This window comes from Equus asinus, chromosome 17 (genome assembly GCF_041296235.1).
Source record: "Equus asinus isolate D_3611 breed Donkey chromosome 17, EquAss-T2T_v2, whole genome shotgun sequence".
Classification (NCBI taxonomy): Eukaryota; Metazoa; Chordata; class Mammalia; order Perissodactyla; family Equidae; genus Equus; species Equus asinus.
The window spans coordinates 48,959,307-48,979,968 of record NC_091806.1 but is presented as its reverse complement, the minus strand read 5'-3'; the positions used below and the strand labels follow the sequence as shown (position 1 = coordinate 48,979,968).

At 61.0% G+C, this 20,662-nt stretch overlaps 2 protein-coding genes across 6 annotated transcripts in view; one reads left to right on the top strand and one right to left on the bottom strand.

The window, feature by feature from the left end:
• Positions 1–14,739, top strand: part of LOC139040826 (uncharacterized) — a 92,421-nt gene extending 77,682 nt beyond the window's left edge. Inside the window, exon 2 of the mRNA XM_070488421.1 lies at positions 13,607–14,739. Within this exon, the coding sequence (XP_070344522.1) occupies positions 13,607–13,637 (31 nt within the window). The 3' untranslated portion in view covers positions 13,638–14,739. The remainder of the gene's footprint in view (positions 1–13,606) is intronic.
• Positions 1–20,662, bottom strand: part of KCNQ1 (potassium voltage-gated channel subfamily Q member 1) — a 337,726-nt gene that overhangs the window by 226,218 nt on the left and 90,846 nt on the right. For 4 of the 5 annotated variants that reach the window (XM_070488417.1, XM_070488419.1, XM_070488418.1 and 1 more), the window contains exons 3-10: positions 19,613–19,739; positions 19,031–19,109; positions 18,591–18,687; positions 18,174–18,314; positions 8,002–8,112; positions 6,874–6,969; positions 3,952–4,074; positions 2,868–3,012 (exon numbers count right to left, since the gene is read on the bottom strand). In XM_070488417.1, the coding sequence (XP_070344518.1) occupies positions 2,868–3,012; positions 3,952–4,074; positions 6,874–6,969; positions 8,002–8,112; positions 18,174–18,314; positions 18,591–18,687; positions 19,031–19,109; positions 19,613–19,739 (919 nt within the window). The remainder of the gene's footprint in view (positions 1–2,867; positions 3,013–3,951; positions 4,075–6,873; positions 6,970–8,001; positions 8,113–18,173; positions 18,315–18,590; positions 18,688–19,030; positions 19,110–19,612; positions 19,740–20,662) is intronic. The other variant, XM_070488420.1, reaches the window with a different exon arrangement.

Genomic DNA, 20,662 nt, shown 5'->3' with positions numbered 1-20,662 from the left:
GGGACCCTGAGACTGGCATGACTGATGTTTGGCACCCAGGATGGTCACCAGACGTTATAATCAGAAGTCGTCTCCAGAGCCTGGGCCAACCTCACACCCTGAGACCAGAGCAGGGGTAGAGATGCCAGGAGGGCGCCTGGGACCCTGCTCTTGTCCCGAACAAGGAAACTTTGACCCGGGTGAGACCGAGGAAGTCACAGAAGCCCTGCTCTGGCTTCCCTGCGACCCGGTGCTGGACCCCACCCTCTAGGTCCCCAGTGCCAATCCAAGGGCCACCCTGCTTCAGGGTAACCTGGAGGGCTCGTTACAGACGCACATTCATGGGCCTCCCCAAAGGCACTGTGGCTCAAAATCTCGGGTGGGCTTCTGAGTCTGTGTTAAAAGTAAAATTCTCCAGGTGATTCGAGGGACCCCCAGGAAAGTTCCAACCTGCAACACCGCTGCCTGGCCATCTGCCAATGGGGAGCTCGTGGCTGCCCTTGTTTTCCTGCCACTAAGCTGAGGACTTCTGTTTCTGGCAACAAGTGGACCTGATGCCATGAAAAGCCTCTCCTTACAAGTTCCCTGAGAGGCTTGCTGAGACGAAAGAAACGTCCCTCCACGGCACCAGTGCGCAGGCCTGGCAGGGAGGGGTCCCCACGGGCCAGGGAGGAAGCAGCTGCAGCAAACAGACTGTGCTGGTCTTGACACGCAGGCGGTCCTGGGAGTTTGCCCCCCTGAGGAGACGCAGTGTGGACTTTATTGGCCCCCAAGAAGAAGAGGCAGGGCCTGGAACCAGCACGAGGCAAGAATCGGTAACTGAGGCTCCCTTCACCCATCTTCCTCCTGGGATGGCAAGGACACCCTGCCACCCCACAGGACCTCACTCAGGCCATGCACAGAGCAGGCCCTCATGAACAGTCACTGGTGAGCCAAGACAGGGTGAGCAATTGAATGACTAGGACTTGCAAGAGGATAGAAACTGTGAAGGGGGCGCTCCTGCTGCCTATGCCATCCATCCCCGTGAGCAAGTCCTCCAGCTGCCAGTTACATTTTCCTGGAACATGGGGATCCATCCAGGAATTACAGTGGCTCAGGCAGGCTCTGGAACCCGTCAGGAATGAGAGTGGGCAGCTCTGCCTCAGACACTGGGCCTGAGGGTCACAAGACAGAAGCCCAGAGACACTGTGAGCTTGAGACACAGAGAGAAACCACCGAGGTTGGCGAGAGGTGGGCAGCGGGCGTTGTGCATAGGATGCGTTGCTGTGGGCAAGCACTGTGCTGGGATGGGGATGACTCCTGCCTAACAGGCCCCTTCACGCACCCAGAAAGTGCACCCTGGCAAGGTTCAGCTTCGAGGCCTGGGTCTGGCCTGATGGTGGAATTCAGCATGGCTGTCGTGCCCCACCACATGGGAACTGGGGCTGCAGGCCTTTCCCAGTGATGGCATCTGCCCTGGGCTTAGCACCCTGTCTCCCCACACCAGGGCTCTCAAGGGCCTCTGGGCGAGGAGGACTCAGGAGTATCAGGTAACCCACGGGGCGGGGGCCGCTCTGAATCCCCGGGGGCCAGGGCGACAGCTCAGGCTCCAGAAAGCCAGTGGCTCCGGGCTGGGCTGACTTATCGAGTTGGCAGGAAAGGAAAAACTCCTCCGTGCGGGAGCATTCCACAAAAGGCGCCTGACTCTCCCTGCACTTGCGCCTCATTAACATTCCGCAGACGTCACTAAGGACTCAACACCAACAGGCTGAATGGACAGCATCGTTTAGGGCTGCTCCGTATTCAGCAAACAGCAAATGATGCTTCTCCCCACGCCCGACCTGCCCATTAGCATTTGCAGAAAGCCCCCATTTGCATCGCGACAATGGTCTGCCCCTGAATCCGGAGTTGTGGGGGCACTGGGCATTTGTTGGCACAATTGTCCTTTGTGCCCACTCTAGTGGCCAGGCGGGGAGCACGTCCCAGGGGCTCACCAGTGATGTGGCCGGGCCAGAGCCAAATCTCAATGGCATGTGATGAGGCCACGGGTAGCCCAGCACCCAGTGGGGTGGGTGCTCAGGCTCGGTCTTGCCCAGCCAACTCCCAAGGAGGATGTCCACCAGTAGCCCCAAGAAGCAGGGAGTGGCTGCAACCCCTCTCCAGAATGCTTTCCGCCCTTCTGCCAGGGGACAGTGACCAGACGCAGGACCCATGATGGGTCAGCCGCCTGCAAACCAAGAGCTTGGCGGGCCAGGCGCCAGCTGCCCATAAGCACAAAGGGTCAGGAACAACATGAACTTGTCATCCTCTGCTGTGCTTGAGACAGTGACATTATCCTCACAACTACGAATAAGCTGGAATGTTCTGGTGGGTGCTGGAACATTCTGCTGGGTGCTGGGAAGAGGTCCAAGAGAGGAGGGATGGACACAGAAATGACAGAAGAGCAAATGCACAGAGCACTGAGGAAGGGGACAGCTGCGGGCACACACAGTGCTGGTTCTGGACCCCCGGTCCCCACTCCACCAGGAATGGGGGGTCAGCATGTATGTGCTGCTTCCTCTCTGCCAGACTTGGGGCACCAGACACACAGTATGACCAAGGCAGGGCCTGGCTCTCAGCAGCCCAGAGTCTGGAACAGAACAGGAAGAGAGGTCCCTCCAGAGTGGGGGCAGGCCTCCTGGAGGGACATGCCATGGGTGGAAGGAGCCCTAGGACTTTGACAGGCAGATGCTGGGCCAGCAGGAGCCAATGCAAGGCTTGGAACACCTGACGTCCATGGGACCATAGCAAGTGGTCTGGGAGAGCAGTGGGCATCCTTGAAACCCCAGTGGCCCTGGCCAGCCCTGGTGGGTCGGAGCTGAGGGTCCAGGCCCTGTCCCCACTCCTCATCCTATATGAAGGCTTCTTACCAGAATTGTCACAGCTCTCCACCAAGAAATGGTCTGGCCTCCGCTCCTCCGAGACGAGGTCACACGTGATGTGAGGGACCGTGAGAGTCTTCTCTCCAGGACTCACTCCATTGTCCTTGTCCAGTTTGAACTTTTTTTTCTTTACCTAAAAAAAAGACAATGAATTGGCGGTTCCTGGGCATCCTGTGCCAGGCCCTCCGCCGGCCCCAGAACACCCACCCAGGGGCAGCACCAGCTGGGCCCCTGCTCCAGCACCCTCACACACAGACGAGGTGGGCAGTGGCTTATGGTGCTGCCAGGGTTCCTGTGGGGCTCAGCCCAGTTGCTGCCCTGGGAGTTCATGGCCAACATGGGCAGGTGGCAGGAAACTGGCAAACGTAAATATATAAGAACACACCAGGGCAGGTGGTGACAAAGGCTGTGGCCAGCAGGGGGTCAGAGCCTGTGATGAGAGGATCAATGGGGGCCAGCAAAGACTTCTTCGAGGAGAAGACTTGAAGGAGGTGAGGGAGCAGGCCATGTGGGAATCTGGGAGAATATTCGAGCATAGGGAACAGTGGGTTCAAAGCCTACAGAGGCAGCCAGAAACGGGCAGAAGCTGCCAGCCGACCTCACCCTTCATTCACTACTCCAGTCAAATCCAGAGACTCTCGCCTCAAGCCTGCTGGAACTCCCCTGCACTGTGACCTCAAAACCCTCTTCCTCGAGCTGGGATGCCACCTCCGTCCCCTGCCGCCCGCCATGCCCAGCACGGAAAGCCCAACATCAAGGCCCTCTCAAGAGCCTTCTCTCCAGCAGCTGGCCAGAATCCAGCCTGTCCCATTCCTGGGGGCTTCCTCTGGACCTCCCAAAGCCCTGGCCTTGGAGCAGCCAGTCCCACATGCTCCAGAGCCTGGGGACACTGGCATGGCGGGGGCCCAGCACAGGGTGTACACCCTCAGTGACTGGAATGGTGCTGACGTCCACTGTGGGCTACACTGAGCTGAAACACCAGGGTCAAGTCCTAGCCAGGAGCTGTGGCTCCCACGGCCTCCCCACCCACTAGTGAGTGCCCCCGTTCTGGTGGCAGGTGGGAGCTGGTTACCATGGCAGACTTCTTGGGCTTGGGGCTGGGGGAGAGCAGAGCGTGGCTCCGGGAGGGCTTCCGCACGTAGATCTTCCAGGTGGAGGAGTCGGGATTCTCAGCTGCATAGCACCTCCACGCCGTCTGAAACCAGTAGAAGGGAGAGGCTGTCCCCTGCTGAGTGCCGGACGGGGCCTCAGGCAGAGAAGCTGCAGCCCACCCCGAATCCTGCCTGTGCATCCCTCCTGGCAGGACAGCCAGGCATCCTGTGTGCCAGCCCCGCCTCTCCCCAGGCTCAGGGCATGGCCCCTCACCTCCCAGAGCCTATTCATGCCCTAGACAGCCTGGCTTGGCCCCTTCCTATGTCAGGCAGCTCATGGCCTGACACACTGACTGTTACTTGCAGCTCAGACACCACAGAGGCCTTCCCCTGTGAACCGCAGTCCATCTGCCGCCACCTCCACCCACCGGGCCCTCCTGCAGTCCGGCCCCGCATCAGGCCCTGGAGATGCCTAGTTGTCTGCCTCCTTTCCAGGCATGCACGGCAAGTGCACAGGCAGGCGAAGAACTGGACAGCGGGGGTCCATCCAGTGAGGACGGGCTGCAGCAAAGAGGTTGGGGGGGGCGCGACCAGGCGGAGTGTGAGGAGCAGGGCCCCTGGGGCTCGTGGGAGGAGAGACTGAATGGCCAGGAAGCAAGGCCCCTCTCAGAGACACAAGGCAGGGCCCACGGGTCCCAGCACCATCCTGCAGTTGGGAGGAGCCTCCGGATGGCATATGGGTCCATTCTAGAGGTGACTACCATGCAGGGGATGACCCAGAGGAGGAGATGCCATCGGCAGGGGACCTGAGGGGAGGCCGTGCCACATCTAGGTGGGCAGAGATGGGACAGTAGGGGGTGCCAGGAGCTTCGTATGAGGATACATCCTGGGGGTCTTGTCACTGCTGGCGGCCATGGGAGTCTGAGAAGGACGAGGTAGGGACTGTGCTGGCACGCTGGCAGGGTTCCTGGGGTCAGTCATCTCACCCTTGTGATGGGACCCCAGGCAGACATGGCAGCCAGTGGGGGGCATGTGTAGCCCTCACATGCACCCAGGACAATCAGGAAAGGGCCACAGGCCCACTGCCACATCCATGCCAAGCTGCCTCCACATCCCATGGTCCCAAGCAGCCTGTGCATGTCCTGCCCGCAAACACGACATCGCCTGGCTGCCTCGTGCTTCCTGCCTTGGTTCACACCATGTGCGCTGCCCTAGGCCCCAGCTCCAGTCGTTCTGCTGTGGGTGCATCTGCACCCCCTGAACTCACCAGTAAACCTGCCTTCTAAGAGATGCTCATTCCCGAGGTGTGCGATTCCTGGGAGCAGCCCAGGGCTCCTCAGGACAGCCACCCGTGTTCCCGTCCTGCAGACGGTCTGCCCACGGCAGGCTGGGCCGGTTTTACGGGCCTGATTTATGGTCTCCCCGAAAGGAGAAACTGTGGGGTCATAAAACTGGGCCTGAGAGGGGCCCGGCCCCTCAGCTTTATGGCCACTTTTATTTCCTTCCCGTCCAGGTATAATGTCCAGGCCCCAGACGGTGGGTTCCGGAAGGGCTTCAGAGGAGCGAGCAGAGACCCGGGCTGAGCCACGGCTCTTAGGCTGAACAACGGACAGCTGCCCATCCCTCACTAGGGCCCTGCCGGAGGCCCCCGGGGGGCATTCAGCTCTGGGTGTGCGGGGCGGGGGCCACATGTGCGCTGCTGCTGCCCCGCTAGGCAGAGGGCCCCACATCCATGGCCAGATACATGATGACGCCCATGCTCCAGAAGCCCCTGCCCGCCTGCTCCTCAGGCAGGCCCTGGGCCCACTTAGCCCCTGCAGGGGCCAGCGACTAAGATTCTCAGAGACAAGATTTTCAAATGGGTCTTGTGCGTTAGTCTTCGTTTGCATTAAAAGGGCTGCCCAGTTCCCTGGTGTGTTTTAGGAGCCTGGGGTCACAGACCAGAGCTGAGTGTCTGGGGGCTCAGGGCCACCTGCCTCCTCGCCCATCTCCAGAACCTTCCTTTCCTCACTGCTCTCAGGCTTTGCCTCCTCAGGTCCCCCAGCCCGGGAGCCTCTGGGAAGGTTTCCTTACAGCAACCTTGGGGTGAGGGGAGTGAGAAGCTGACTTGCCTGGCTCCTCACCAGGCAATGAGAGGCCTCAGGGCACATGGAGCCCCTTGCCCACCACTGAAGGCCTGGCACACTGAGCCACGGGCCCTGTAGGGGCAGCTGCTGGGTCTTCTGCAAGCTAAGCGGGCACTGTGAATGCAGAGTGCGGCCCGTGCTGTCAGATCGCTGGTCCTCACCTCCCGTCACCCAAGAGCATTGAGCCCCGTGGGTGCTGGGAGTGGCCCAGAAGACACTGAGGCTGCACAGGCAGGGCCCTGACCCCTGTGGGGGAGGGCCACGGGGGGACCCTTTACTCCTCCCTTCCAGACCTGCCCCCATGCAGAGCAGGGGCGGCCATAGAAAGAGGAAGAAGATGAGGGAGAGAAATGACACCAAGGCTGGCCTCTGCAGCCAGGAGGTGAGGGGCCCAAAGAACCAGCCACACCAAATCCAGCACCGGCCAGGCCACCTCCTTGTCCCCCAGCCCAGCCTGCAGAATGTGACCCTCAGTGGGAGCTGCAGTGGATGGCGGCGGACTCCCCCGACTTCTGGGCCCACCCTACCAGCATTGCTGGATGGTTCCCGGCAGCAGAAGTTACGACAGGTGAGCACGTCTGTGCTGCGAATGTGGCTCTTCCATGTTCTGGAGAGATCTGAGCACACGGTCTCGGGAGCTTCATGGGTCGGTCACTTCAGGGCGGAGAGGGGTTCCTGACTGCCAGAATGGACGCTAGCTTGTATTTGCCCAGACGGACACAAGGCAACACGATGGTGATGTGAGAGGACAGCAACAAGGCCGCCGCGGTGGGTCACCTGAATGAGCGAGGCTGCCGCCGGAATCTGCCGGTTGAAGTGTTTCTGCCTCTGCTTCTGCTGCACCTTCAGGGCAAAGCCCGAGCCGAGGATCCCCTAGGAAGGGACAGAAACCAGGGCTCGGGTCACACAGGTGACCACTGGTCGGGCCTGGCCTGTAGAACGCAGGAGCTGGGGAGACAGGGTGGACACTGGGTCACTGGCTTGGGGAGGCCCGGCCCGCTTGGCACCGCAGGCCCCACAAACGAGGCTGGCACCTCTGGCTCAGTCAGTCTGCCTGGGCAGAAGGCAGCCCCATCCCAGTCAGGATTGCCCCTGCGATAAAGAGGACTAGCTCACTGGGGAGGGAGCTCCCCACCTGCAGAGGAGATCAAGTCATATACCTACGCTTGCACATGCGTGTGCATACACACACATACCATCCTACGTGATGCATTTCCACATGCACATACAGTACACACATACACTGGACAGCACACACATGCCTAGACACACACACACACGCCATGCATGCACGGACAGCACATATGCACATCCGTGATCACAGACACACACGCATGTGCAAATACACGCCCCATGCATACCTGTGTGACACATAGACACGCACACACTATGTGGTCTATAACACACATGCACATGCCACACATATACACGCATAACACACATGCCGACATGCATACATAGTGAACTAGAAGATTCTAACGCTCACAGTCTATGATTTCTGGAAAGGACATGGATCGAAGCCCCTCCCAGGCAACAGCACAGGACAGCTCCCTCCCTCACCAGACACATGGACCCCACCTGCGCGGTCATGTTGAAGCCACATTGGCACCTCCTTCCTACCCTCAGGGACCAAATAAGCTAGGCTGCACCCCACCGTCTGCCACAAAAGGCCCAGCGATCACCATCAAACCATGCTAGGCCGCTTCCTACACTTGCTACAAAGGACCCCACTGGGGGTTGGGAACACGAGGGCAGGTGGCTTCCAGAGGCCCTGTGGCAGGTGAGCTGGGTTCTGAATGTGCTGCGCCATGAGTGAGTCTGCTCACCAGGGGACCCCCAGCCAGCCCCAGAGTGTAGAGGAAAGCCAGAGAGCGGTGGAGACGCCACGCAACATGGAGCACCTACCGCCGGGAGTGCGAAGAAGGAGATAGCGAAGACGGAGAAGCAGGAGGCAATGGTCTTCCCGACCCACGTCTGGGGCACTTTGTCTCCATAGCCAATGGTGGTGACAGTGACCTGCAAGGAAGAGGGGCAGCAGTCAGCAGTCAAGGCCCCAGAAACTCAGGATGAGCATCTGTCCAGCCCGAACCCACCTCCACTCAAGACCTGCCACCTTGTGAATGGTGGCCAGGGAGACATCTCATCACCAGACAGCCACGTGGCTTGGCCAGAGGACCAGTGCCAGAGCAGCGGACACTTGTGTCTCCCAAACTTAACACTGCAAAGGAAGCAAGTCCACCGGGCTGTGCACAGGAGCTCAGCACCACTGGAGGACCAGGGCCCGCCAGCCAGACAAGCAGGCCAAGAGGCCCACCCCACAGGAAGGCCAGGCGTGGCCTCCCTGCTCCACCCGCCTGCCCCATCCCCGAGGAGGTCCACCACCCAGGCCACCGACATCGCTCTGCACCAGCCCTCAGAAGGCCGGAAGCTCCCACTGAGGCTGGTCCTCAACAAAATGCCAGGATGGGGATGACATGCCACTTCCTGGCGCCACCCCGGGCACCAGATGTTTCGTTTGTCCTTTTTTTTCTGAGAGAACCAGACGCAGCTCGATCCTTCTTCTCGGTGGGGAGGTGTCCATCCAGGGTGTGGTGGGACAATGGGAGTGAGGGGCTGCTCCCACCCCGCCCCCACGCCCACCCCAGGCTCGCTTCCTACTGGCATCTGAGGTTTGCTCTCTGGGGCCTCTGCCGGCTGCAAATGCCCCAGAGTCTGGGCTGTGGGGCTGCCTGCAGGGTGTTCAAGGTGCCAGCTCCGAGCCTGGCAAGGGGACCTGGGGTGGCCCAGAGTCATAGCTTATCCTGTCACACACTCACACCCACACACCAAGGCAGCAGTCACGGTGGTCCTGTGAGCAGGCAGCCTGGCTGGCACCCGCCTGCCCCATGGGCTTGCCAGCCCAGCTTCTCCTCTCCAGGGCCTCCAGTCCTGGCTAAGAACTGCCTCTGGCAGGCCCAGGAAGATCTGTACGGTGCCCCCATTCCGTCCCTTGCCCCATGAGGCCGGCACAGGGCGTGGGGAGGCCATTTGACAGACTCTGACCGAAGACAAGGCCCAGACAGGAAACAGTGAGTTCTACAGTGGTGACCACCCGCTCACCCCAGCCACCCAGAGCCCTGGGTCCTCGGGCCTCCCTGAGCTCTCCACCAGCCACTGAGGGCGGAGGGAGGGAGCAGAGAAGCCCAGTGGCCACAGCTGGGCAGGGACACACACATGTGCACATGGACAGAGACAGACAGGCACACACGAATCAGAATCACTTGAGCCACCCAGGAAAGGCCTGCGGGAAACGGGAACTATGGAGGAGCCGGGCAGCAGGAAGGGGCGTGGCGCAGAAGACTGAGTTACACCAAGGGCAAGTCACTTCCTGGGGAGGTGGTGAGCTCCCATGAGCAGGGACATTACAGGCTGGCTGCTGCTGAGCCCCCCAGCCCGACCGTGCGTCTGTTTATGGTCCCCCTGCTTCTGAGAGCCATCTCCCACAAGTGCCCCCATGGAGCATTTCCCTGCTATGTCAGTGTCCCTCAAACACACATCCCACAGACAGATGCTGAGGGCACCGGGCCTCCTACTACTGGGCCCTTTAAAGGGATCCCCGAGCCTGTGCACGTGGGCGCACACTCACAAACGTGCTTCACACACGCCCGCTAAGACACGCAACAGCCTGATGTGCTCAGGCAGCAGCGTGGCACACACAATCACATGCATCTCAAACACACACAGCACAACAAGGTCACATGAAGGGGGGCTGGCACACTCGTCAAGCCCAACTCTCTGGGCATGCTTAGGCCCAACAGCTTACACACACACACAGGCATGCACCCCGGACCACGGCCTAGGCACCTGCAGGGTGCAGCAGGGGCCATGGGCAAGGCTGCTGGCAGGCTGGCAGACAAAGGGGCCTGAGGTAGCCCAGAGCCCCCAGAGGGCCTGCACCCCACACGTGAGGCCCGGGTGCGTGGAACCAAGGCAGAGGGAGCCGCCAGCGGGGCGGGGCATCCGAGACACCACACCCAGCCCGCTCGTGGAAAGCACAGTCGTCTTTCATAAAATTATTTTATTTACGTAATCATATGATGGGTTTCCTATTATTTTAATGAATGAATATAGAAACCTTTTTAAAATTTCTCAGTTTTATTTTCTAATGTGGTATCAATAGTTATAACCCACATAAACAAAAGCTCTCTGGGGTCTTCAATAATCGTTAAGAGTGCAAAGGGGTCCCGAGACCCACAAGTTCAAGGATGGCGCCACGCGGGGAGTGAGAGGCAGGGTGGCCTCCGAGACGTGCAACCAGGGAGGCGCAGGAGGCGCTCCCACGGGGGGAGAGTTTAAGGGGCGCCTGAAACTCAGGCCTCAAGACAAATAACATGTAACGTAACATTTTAAATTACCAAAATTAATGCAAAAAAACCCCCACGATGACTGGGAACCGGATGTAGGTGGGGGAGGGAAGGGGCTCGCATGGAAGGCCCCGAGGGCAGAATGGAGCCTGCGCCCATCTCCCCCAGCAGACAAGAGCCCTGGAGGGCGGGACCCCCATCCGCGTCCCCTGGCCCCCATGCCTGGTCCCACGCTGCCCAGGAGGTGCTGGCACTGCCTGCTGGCCGGGCGGTGGACAGAAGTGGGGGAGTCCCGGGCCAGGTGTCCCCCACCCCCTCCGTGGAGGGCTAAAGCCCAGAGCTGGGGACCTCAGCCTCCCCTCTCAGACCCTGTCACAGACCCTCTTTGTCAAGTTAACGACATCCTTTCAGCTCTTTGAGGAAACGGCCCATCCCCGCAGAGCTGTTTGTTTTTCCTGAATTCACAGACACAAGCAGCTCAGGAATGGGCCGTTTTATAGCTGCTGTGCTCGGAACTTGCCCTCGATGGCGGGCGATCCAGAATGCAGATCTGCACGTCCGTCCCCCAGGCCCACAAACTCGGGGAGACACAACCCAGCCGCTGCAGCACACACTCCCCCCGCCCGGTGCCGCCCGGGCCATGGCGCACACGGGCTGGCTCACGTGAACCCATGGATGGCATCCTGCCCATGACAGGACCATGGAGGCGGGCGAGGGGGTGGGGGCAGCCAGGCCATCCTTGTCCTCCCGGGAGTGGGAGCTGGGGTATGTCCTGCACCGTTTGTGTCTCTCCTTTGTGTCTTCACTCACATTTTGAGGACAGGAGGCAGGAGAGAACCTTCCAGTTCTCCCCCACACACGTTCTGTCCTGAAAAGCTGGCACTGGCACCATTTTATTCTCTCCTTTGTAAACAGCCTTCCCTTCAAGGGAGATGAGGGCCTGCCCGGAAACCCCACCTCCACTGTGGAGGCCGTCAGCCTGCGGCCACCCCAGACCAGGCCCACCTGGAGATGTCATGGTTGTCCATCCAGAGGGAAAGGGCAAGAGGACGACGCCAACGCAGACACTTAGGGGCTCACATCACAGGTGGCACCTCTGATGGGCAAACTTGAGATGATGCTATGCGTTAGGCACCATCTTACAGAGGGGAAAACTGAGGCTGGGGGTCAGTCACTGTGCCTGAGATCTCCCCACTGGTAAGTGACCGAGCTGGCACTGAACCAAGGCCCACATGACCCCACAGGCCATGCCATGCCATGACGTCAGGAGGCCTGCAGAAGAAGCCTGAGGCTGGAGGCTGCTGCCCTGTCACAGGCCCAGGCCTTGCGCAGCCTCCGGCCACCGACCTGCCCGGAGGAGGCTGCAAGGACAGAGCCAGGGAGAGGGTAGCCTTGGGGAGGAGAAGCGTGGACAGGGGGGCAGGCTGGTGAGAGGCAGGGCTGTCTCAGGGCAGCGAAGGGGGAGCAGCGGTCCTGGGCTCTTGTGCCCAGGGGACGCCCAGCCCCAGCTTGTCGTGGGGCTGCCCCAGGAGACCCCTGCCCGTCTGGTGGAAATTGGCCGTGAAGGGGGCAGACGCCAGTCCGCAGGGGCCGAGGGAGCAGCCCAGGCCAGCTTGCAAACTATGAGCAAAAACAAAAGCCACCCCAGACCCCAAAATAAAGCCACTTCCTTTCAGCAGGAAAAAGGAAATAGATGAACACAGATCCGTGCCGGCCCGGGGCTTCTCGTCCCTTGAGTTTATCTTCTCCCTCACAGCAACCTTGGATCCTGGGCCCAGTTGAGTACTGTGGCCCCGCTCAGCGTGGCTCACAGGCCCCAGCACCCCTACACGGGGATACGGACCACAAGGACTGATGAGAAGGGCCGTGCCCAGGGTCGTCCTGCAGAACCACTGGGTGGGGTCAGGACCTCCCTCACCCCTCCTCCTGAGCGGGAGCCCCAGACAGAGGCTGACATGACGCCGCGGACACCCTGGGTGCCGGCCAGGCCACGTCTACCCCGCAGAATGGCCAGGATCAAGGTCCCACATGTTGGATGCCCAGGCGACTCTGCCTTGAGAGCTCAGTTCATATATCACCTCCTCAGGAGGCCCTCCTGGATTCCCAGGGCGGGCAGAGGAGGTCCTCCACGGACCCAGCAAATCTCTGTGTGCAGACCCCATCTGTGACTCTGAGAGCACAAGACCAGACTGCCCAACCCCTGCTGTACCCTAGTGCCATGCAGAGCAGCCTGCAGCGACATGCCTGACATCACATCCAAAAGTAAAGAAATGTGCCCTCGTACCAAGAGCCAGCCTCGCCAAGAGGCCTGCGGCGTCCAAGGAACGTCTTCACGGCAACAGAAACAGCCGCTGCCTTCCCGGGATCACGGCCCACTCAGTGAGCCCCACAGTGGCCCTAGGAGGTTGACCTGTTGTCTCTCCCATTGTACAGATGGGGAAACTGAGGCACAGAGCAGTCATACGCTCTGCCCTGGCCCCAGAGCCAGTGTGGTGGTGCAGCTGTCTTTGCACCCCAGGAAGCTGACTCCGTGGTCTGCCCTCCCCATCTCTGCATCACTGACCAGCTCTGTCATTCATTAATGAGCCCCTGCCCTGCTGCCAGCCTTGCCCAGGCCCTGGGAAAGGGAATCAGACACACAAGGTCCCTGGGATGCTGGAGGGGCCGCTCTGTGAGGAAAGTGCTGCAGGCAGGTTGGGGGGGGTGGGGAGGCAGGGGCAGAACAGGACCCTCAAGACTAGCAGGCCTAACGAGTGTGATTGGATCATGGCAGCCCTAAACACTTGGGTGTGAATTAGCTTGCTGTAGGGTCATCACCTGGGGTCTAGCTTTGGGGAGCACCAAGAGAACCACGGCTGGTAGCGGCCCTCTAAAATTTACTACAGCCTTTACTTTGTCCTCGTCCTCTCTGGGTGCCTGGCGCCCAAGGCTTTCTGTGTTCTCACGGACAACTCTCCAACAATCATGGAAGTAGGTACTCACACCCATTTTACAGATGAGCCCAGAGATGTTGGGTAACCTGCCCAGGGCCACATAGCTAGCTGGTCGGTGGTGAAGCTGGGATGCAGTACCACGTCTGACTCCAACCCCCAGCTCCTGACCACTACATTACCCCACTGCCTCCTGTTTCACTGTTTCCTGATGCTGACCATGTTTCTTCCCCTCAGGATGAAGCTGGAAAGTTCTTACCCTTGCTGACATGAGCTGAACCCCACCCCAGAGGAAACCAATTCTGTACACCACCCTCACGGGGCCTGCCTTGGCCATGTAAGAAATCCCCCCAGGTGTCGGTCAGTGGGCAGTAAGTACAGAGAGATGGACCTGCTTTGTGGACTCCTACTCATCCTGCAAAACCCAGCTGTAAAGGCCTTTCTCTGGCTGGGCTCCCAGAGCCTGCATTTCTCACGCCATACACTATAGTCTACAGAGGAAGGATCATACTGGGGTGGGCAGTGGCCTGGGGACAAGCAGACCCCCTGTTCTCTGCTGCCCAGCACTCCCAGGCCTTGTAGGAGCTCCCAGCAGAGAAAGAGCCCTGGAACGGGTAGGGTCTGGGTGCTGGGGGGCTGGCCCACCATGCCCAGGCCCACACAGCCTCAGTTTCCCCAGCTTCAGACGAGGTCCTGACACTGGCCCTACCCACTTGGCGGTGCCACCAGGGCTTACATAGGAATGTCTGGGAGGCCCTGTCCTCACCCAGGCCCCACTCAGCCCCTAGACCCCTCTGGCTTCCTCCTGCCAAGATGCCGTACAGCCTGGGAAGCCAGGACCCTCTGGAGCCGACAGCTAGGGAGAGAGGGGACAGGAGTCAGACTCTATTTTAGATGGTGGCTGAGACGCAGAGCCGGCTCCCAGCCTTTCACTCTCAATTCTAAATTTAGACGCAGGGGTAAACAGAGCCGGGCAGGCTTCTGATTTGAGAGACCCCCGGGCGCTAAACAGAGGAGCCCGTGTGTGCAAAACTGCCTTTCCCTCCACTCCGACTTTCATACAAACAAACGCAGTTTGTTCCAAGGGCAAAGAAAAAAGTCTTAAATCCTCCCCAAACACCTCAGCAGCCAGGTGTGGGGCGCCACATGTGGGGGAGCAGGGAGACCTCGCACCCAAATCAGGCGTCCCCACCCGGGGTGGGGGGACATCAGCCGCTGACCTGGCACCTTTGCTGGACAGAGTGGAAACTGAGGCTGTGAGGGAGGGACCTTCTCATGAAGTCCACCTGGGCCACCCACCATCTCTGGGCTGAATGGCATCCCCCCGAAATTCTTGTCCACCTGGACCCTCAGAATACAAGCTTGTTTGGAAATAGGGCCTCTGTGGAGGTGATTAAGTTAAGGAACTCGAGTTGAGATCATCCGGGGTTACCCAGCTGGGCCCTAAATCCAACGACAAATGTCCTTATAAGAGACAGAAGATGTGGCCACAAGCCCAGGAACGCCTGGAGCCCCCAGAAGCCGGAAGAGGCAGGAAGTATCATCCCCTGGACCCTCCAGAGCGAGTGTGGGCCTGCGACACCTCGATTTCAGACTGTCCTCCAGAACTGGCAGAGAATACGTTCCTGTTGTTTAAAGCCCCCTAGTCTGTGGGACTTCACTGCATCAGCCCCAGGAGACCCCAACACCCACTGTCCCGGGTGCCATGGACAGAACCGTTCTACGCACATCAACTCACTCATTCATTCACACAACAGACACCCACCGGCTGAGCCCAGATGCTGAGGACACCTGGGGCCACCCCCATGGCACCCACAGCCCAAGGGGCTCGAGAGCGTCTCCACATGGTGGCTCCCCAGCAGGATTCGCCACCGCTCTCCAAAGGAAACCCAGTGGACGGCACTTCCCACACCCCAGCCGCCCAGACGCTCTATTTTAGGGTCCATCCCACGCATCTCTGAGAAGCTGGGCTGGCTCCCGGCCGGCCCCTAGCCCAGGCCTGGGGAGGCGTGCAGACCCAGCAGAGATCAGATATGGCCCAGCTTCCAGCCCTCGCTCCCGTTAGGTGCCCTCTGGCAGCACCCCTCATTGAGCAGACCTCCTCCTCGGCCTGCCGAGGCCGGGGAGCCGTGGACAGTGTCGGGTAGGGGGGTGGCGTCACTCCCCCTTGGGGTGAAGGAAGCCAGGACAGAGGAGACAGAACAACTGCCGGGGTGCAGTTGCAATTGGCAAACTGGCCCGAAGCCCCGATCGGGGCCGCCCCGGCTTGCGTTTCTTGGGCTCTGTTTGTCCGAGACGCGCCAGGAACACAGCCCATAACTCAAGGCTCGGGCTGCTCCCGCCCGGACAGCTGCAGGGGCAGCCGCTGCTATGAATGGGAGCCGTTTGCCCCGGAGCCCCGGCAGCGGGGGCCCAGGCGGCCCAGGGGCGCAGGGCCTGGCAGGAACAATGGCCAGGCCAGGGCCCGTGGTGGCCGAGGCTGGGGCTGCAGCTGACGGCGCGGGCCGGGGCACCCGTGCCAAGCTGGGCACAAAGGGGCCGTTTTCCCGGCCAGCGGGCGGATGTTTGCACAGGTGTGGGAGTGGGAGCGCCCCGGCCGCGGCCGGGGGCGGGGAGCAGCCCGCGCCCGCAGCCCCGGGCGCCCGAGGCAGGGAGGGCAGCGCCGGCCGAGCCCGCTTATCAGCGCCGTGGCGGGCAGTGCCCCACGCGCCTCCTGCGGCGCGGCGGGTCCCTGGGAACCCTCCCGGCTCTGGGTAGCCTGTTCCTACATGGGCCCTGCCTGTCGCTAGGACGGGACCCCTCCGCCAACCACGGGCAAGCTCCCTGCCCGGGACTGAGCCCGCCCACCCAAACCTGCTGGGGCCTGCCACGCCTGGGCTGCGGGGCACAAGCCTGCAGGAGGGCAGGCGGGCAGACAGAGCTGGAACCTGGGCCTTCCCCAACCCAGGAGCTTAGTCTTTGCCTTCCCTGAGCAGCCTAGCATGTTGGAAGCTTCCAGAAAACACGCTGACTCGGCCAACATCAAGAACCCCCCTGCGTGCCTGGCCTCACAGGGGTGGGGACGCAGAAACGGTAGGGGCATGTGCCTGCCCAGGGAGCCGCAGAGTGACAACCGCCCCGCCGAAAAAAGTGGGGATGGGCCTCCCTCCTGGAGGAGGGCGGGGAGCCCCAGGAGAGAGCCTGGCCTGCCCCTTCTGGAAGGGAACACATTGGGGACAGATACAGCTAGGGCCTGGCACAGCCGTTGTCCCCGACCCAGTGCCCCTTCCACCCTGCACTGCCCCCAAGGCCTCGGCGCTACCTCATGCAGGCTGCAACCCTCTCCTGCCCCAGCCGGAGTGAGCCTAGACATCAGCCAGCCTGCCCCCAGCTCAAAGGGACTCCCCCTCGGCCTTGCGCAGCTTGTAACCAGGGCCAGCGTCCCCCTGTTGTCACCCACGCCACCACTCCAGGTTCAGTTCTAGAGCGTCGTGGGGCACTAGCTCCTTGCACCCCGAGAGCATGTTGGAGGAGGTATGCTGCGTGTGCCCCACGGGACAGCCGGGGAGTTCCGGGGCCTGGCTGTGCCCCAGAGACAGCCCACACCCCTGCCTTCCCCTACAGCGAGCAGCCGTCCCAGGCTGCCTCAGGGCCCTGCACTTGCTGTTCCCCATCCCTGTGGGTGGTAAGCTGCCGGCCACCCTGCAGATAATTCCCAGGATCTGCCTCCTCTCCGTGAGGTCGGAGATGTGAGTGGCGGGTTTGGTGCCCTGAAAACTTGCTCCGCGGGCCCACAGTCCAGTGACGCCGGGTTCCCGCCAGCAGCGGCACCCACGTAGCACGCAGTCAGATGTCCTGCAGCTGGCTGAGGCCCCCGGACCATCCACGGCAAACCCGAGTGGGGTTCACCTTCTGCGGGATCATCTGCTTCTGCTTTCCATCCGCCTCTCCTGCACAGTGGCAGCTCAGGGGAGCTAAGAGCCACCCAGCCTGGGTCCCAGCCACTTCCAAGCAGAAGCTGGGTGCTTGGTGGAGGGGGAGGGAGCACACCAGCCAGGCTCTGCCCTCAGCTCGCCCAAGGAGTCCCATCTTCGCAGCCAGGGGAGCCCCTGTGCCCCTGGGGCAGAACCCACACTTTTCTGGACTACTTTGCCTCTCAGGGCACAGCCCGCTCTGGCATTACTGCTGCCCAAGGCCAGCTACCAAATTCACAGGCCTGGCTCATGTCACCACGTGGGAGACCTCCTCCGTCGGAGGTCCTCCCACCTGTCCTGGGTGCCTTGTTTGAGACATAATGTCAAGCTCCTCGACACAGGGGTAGCTGTGGGGCCAGCACAGGCCCTCAGAGATGCAGGGCACACATCTGACCCCACCGTCCCACACCTGCACCCAGGGCGAAGGGCGGCCGGGGCCTCACGGCCGGGGTGCAGGCGAGGGGACAGGTAGCGGAGGACTCGGGCCCCGGCGGGGTGGGCAGAGCTGGGACCCAGCGTGAGCTGAGGCTCCAAGTGCCCCGCACCCACTCCAGCACCTCTGACTTCCCTCACAAACACAGGTCCAAAGACAAAAAGGTTAGGACGCCAAGTGTGCGGCCACCGAGGGTACGGCCTTCTGAGTGCTGGCACTGTGCTTAGCCGCTGGCCCACCACACCTGGCCACCGCCAGCTTCAACCCCAAGCCTGCAGGAGGGGTTTCGAGCATTCGGGCAAGGAGTGCCCCTGTTGAGGCACGAAATCTTCAGAACCCAGAGCCCCACAGCCCGTGGGCAACGTCCTGCCCTCTGCTGCCCCCACACTGGACAGCCCTGCCCGAAGTCCCCACTTACCACCCCCCACCAAAGGGCATCTGCATAGCTGCCAAACTCGACACGGCCCGACTCGTTCACGGCGTCCTTCTCGGCCAGGTACACGAAGTACGAGGAGAAGATGAGGCCCAGGAAGCCGATGTACAAGGTGGTTATCAGCTCCTGGAAACAGAGCGAGCAGAGAAGGTGCCCGTCAGCTGGGCTCCCAGGCACCCAGGGGCCTCTGCGAAAATGCCTGGCCAACGTCACAGGCAGCGGGGGCCTGCCCAGCAGCAAGTTCCAACATTTACCAGAAAGTTCTATGTAAATTCCAGCATGTTTTACATGCAGACATCAGACTTCAAAATAACCTATTTCTCACAACCCTTGTAAAAGGCCCGTGCACTGCACCCTGTCTGTCCCTATTCCAGGCCCCTGCACCTCCCCCAGACCACCCACCTGACGGTGGATGAAGACCACGGAGCCCAGCAGCCTCCAGGTGCCTCCCTGGCGGTCGACATGCAGCATTCTCAGGATCTGAAGGAATCGGATGCCCCTGCGGAAGAGAAGTCTCCATGCCCCGTCCAGACCACTCCACCCAGGCACCTCAAAGCCTGGCTCCGAACCTACCCACTCACCATTGTGCAACCCCCAACGCCCCTCACCCCCTTCCTCAAGCACAGGCTGAGGGCTAGGGGCAGACTGCTTCTGGGGGAGGCCCCGGGATCACCCCAGTTTACAGAAGAGCAGACTGAATCCTGGAAATGAACTAGTGCTCGTGCTGGGTCTGGAAGCCAGGCAGCCTAACTCAGCAGGGGCCCCAAGCCGGCCGCCCACCCCAGCACACCAGCCCGAAGCTCTCTCCCCTCCCAGCCAGGAGAACTGCAGCCCAGCTGTACCTGATGGCTGAGGTGGCAAACACCTGCCCTTTGGAGCCCACGCAGAGGACAACCATGGAGGCCACAACCACAATGAGGTCTACGGGGGACAGTGTGACACCACCATCACCAGCCAGGCAGCTGGCTCAGGGCAAGGAGCCTGGCAGTTGGGCGGGACAGGGCCTGACAAAGGGGAGACAGAGATACCTCGGATGGGGAGACTCAGCCCTCTGTCTCAGGCACATGCAGAGCCCACCTGGTCCCACCCCCCCGGCCCCGGCTCACAGGCCACTGAGGGCAGCGGACACCCACGCCGTACTAAGCACAGTCAAGACCCCCGCCCGTGATCAGCATCTGAGGACAGGGGACCCTGGTGTGGAGGCTGGCTCCCGTGCTGGGGGACTTGGGATGTCACCTTGCTGGCCTTGGGGTCCTGCCCCATTATAGGCAGGGTAGCCTGGGGGTCTCTCTCTCCTCACGGGTACCCTGCTTGCTGGTGCTCATGATAGGCGCCCGCCCCACAGAGCCCCCTTCCTGGGGATGGGGCCAGCCCTTGCCTGGGAACCTCGGGGTGAAGGTTCCGTGGGGGCAGGCATGACTCACCAATGATGGAAATGGGCTTCCGGGCAAAGCGCAGCCGCCCCCAGATGCCCACGTACTTGCTGCGGCAGCCTGCTGACCAGAGGCGGACGGCGTACTCTGTCCCAAAGAACACCACCAGGACGATCTCCTGCGGGGCAAAGGGGCACGAGCTCACCACGCGGCCAGCCGTGACACCTGTTCAGGCAGGGCTACACCAATGGGCAGGCCCCCAATGTGGGAGCCTCTGCTGAGAGACGTCGCAAGAGCAGCCGGTCAGGGTCTTGGTCTGCATCGCCCCTCCGGAGAGGCCAGCGACCCAAGCCCAGGTCCCCTGCTGGTGGACACCAGTGAGGCCTGCTTCTCTTCAGACCAGGGCTTGACCATGCCCAAGGGGACATCCACGCCAGAGCTCAGGAGCAGCTCTGGGTCTTGTGCTCTCGTCTGGCCCCAAGAAATACGACATCTGAAGCCCACGTTCTCCAGCCAGCACTCATTTAAACCACTGAGTCCCCAGAGTGCAGGCCATACATCCCAATTAGGGGGTTGGAGAACATCTATCCTCACGGACAATCCCTCTGTCACCTCACATGGCCACCATGCCACCAGGGACACAGTGTCCACCACTTGGCAGCCTTCACTGGGGCGCAGGCGCAAGAGCTCCCTGGGGCAGGGGAGCTGGGTCACAGGAGAAAGCAGGGTCTCAGAGGGCGTCACAGTCCTAAAGGGAAGGGCAGGTACAATGTCACCTGTGAAATAATGCCCCCTAGAGGGCCTTTCCATGGCCCAGGCCTCCAGCAGAGACTGTTCCACAGATGAGCCTATAGTCACGGCACTCTGGGGAGGTGAGGGGAAGCCAGAGAGCAAGGACCAACACCTGGCTTACGATGGACAGGCAGGTGGGTGGAAGGAGAGATGGAGGGACGGAGGAAGAAAGGGATGGGTAGATGGGCCAATGAGGATGGATAGCGTAAGAATTAATTCAAAAGGAAAGTGCTGTACACCAACCAATTGGATACCCGAGACAAAATGGACAAAATCTTAGACACACAAAACCTACCAAGACTAAATCAT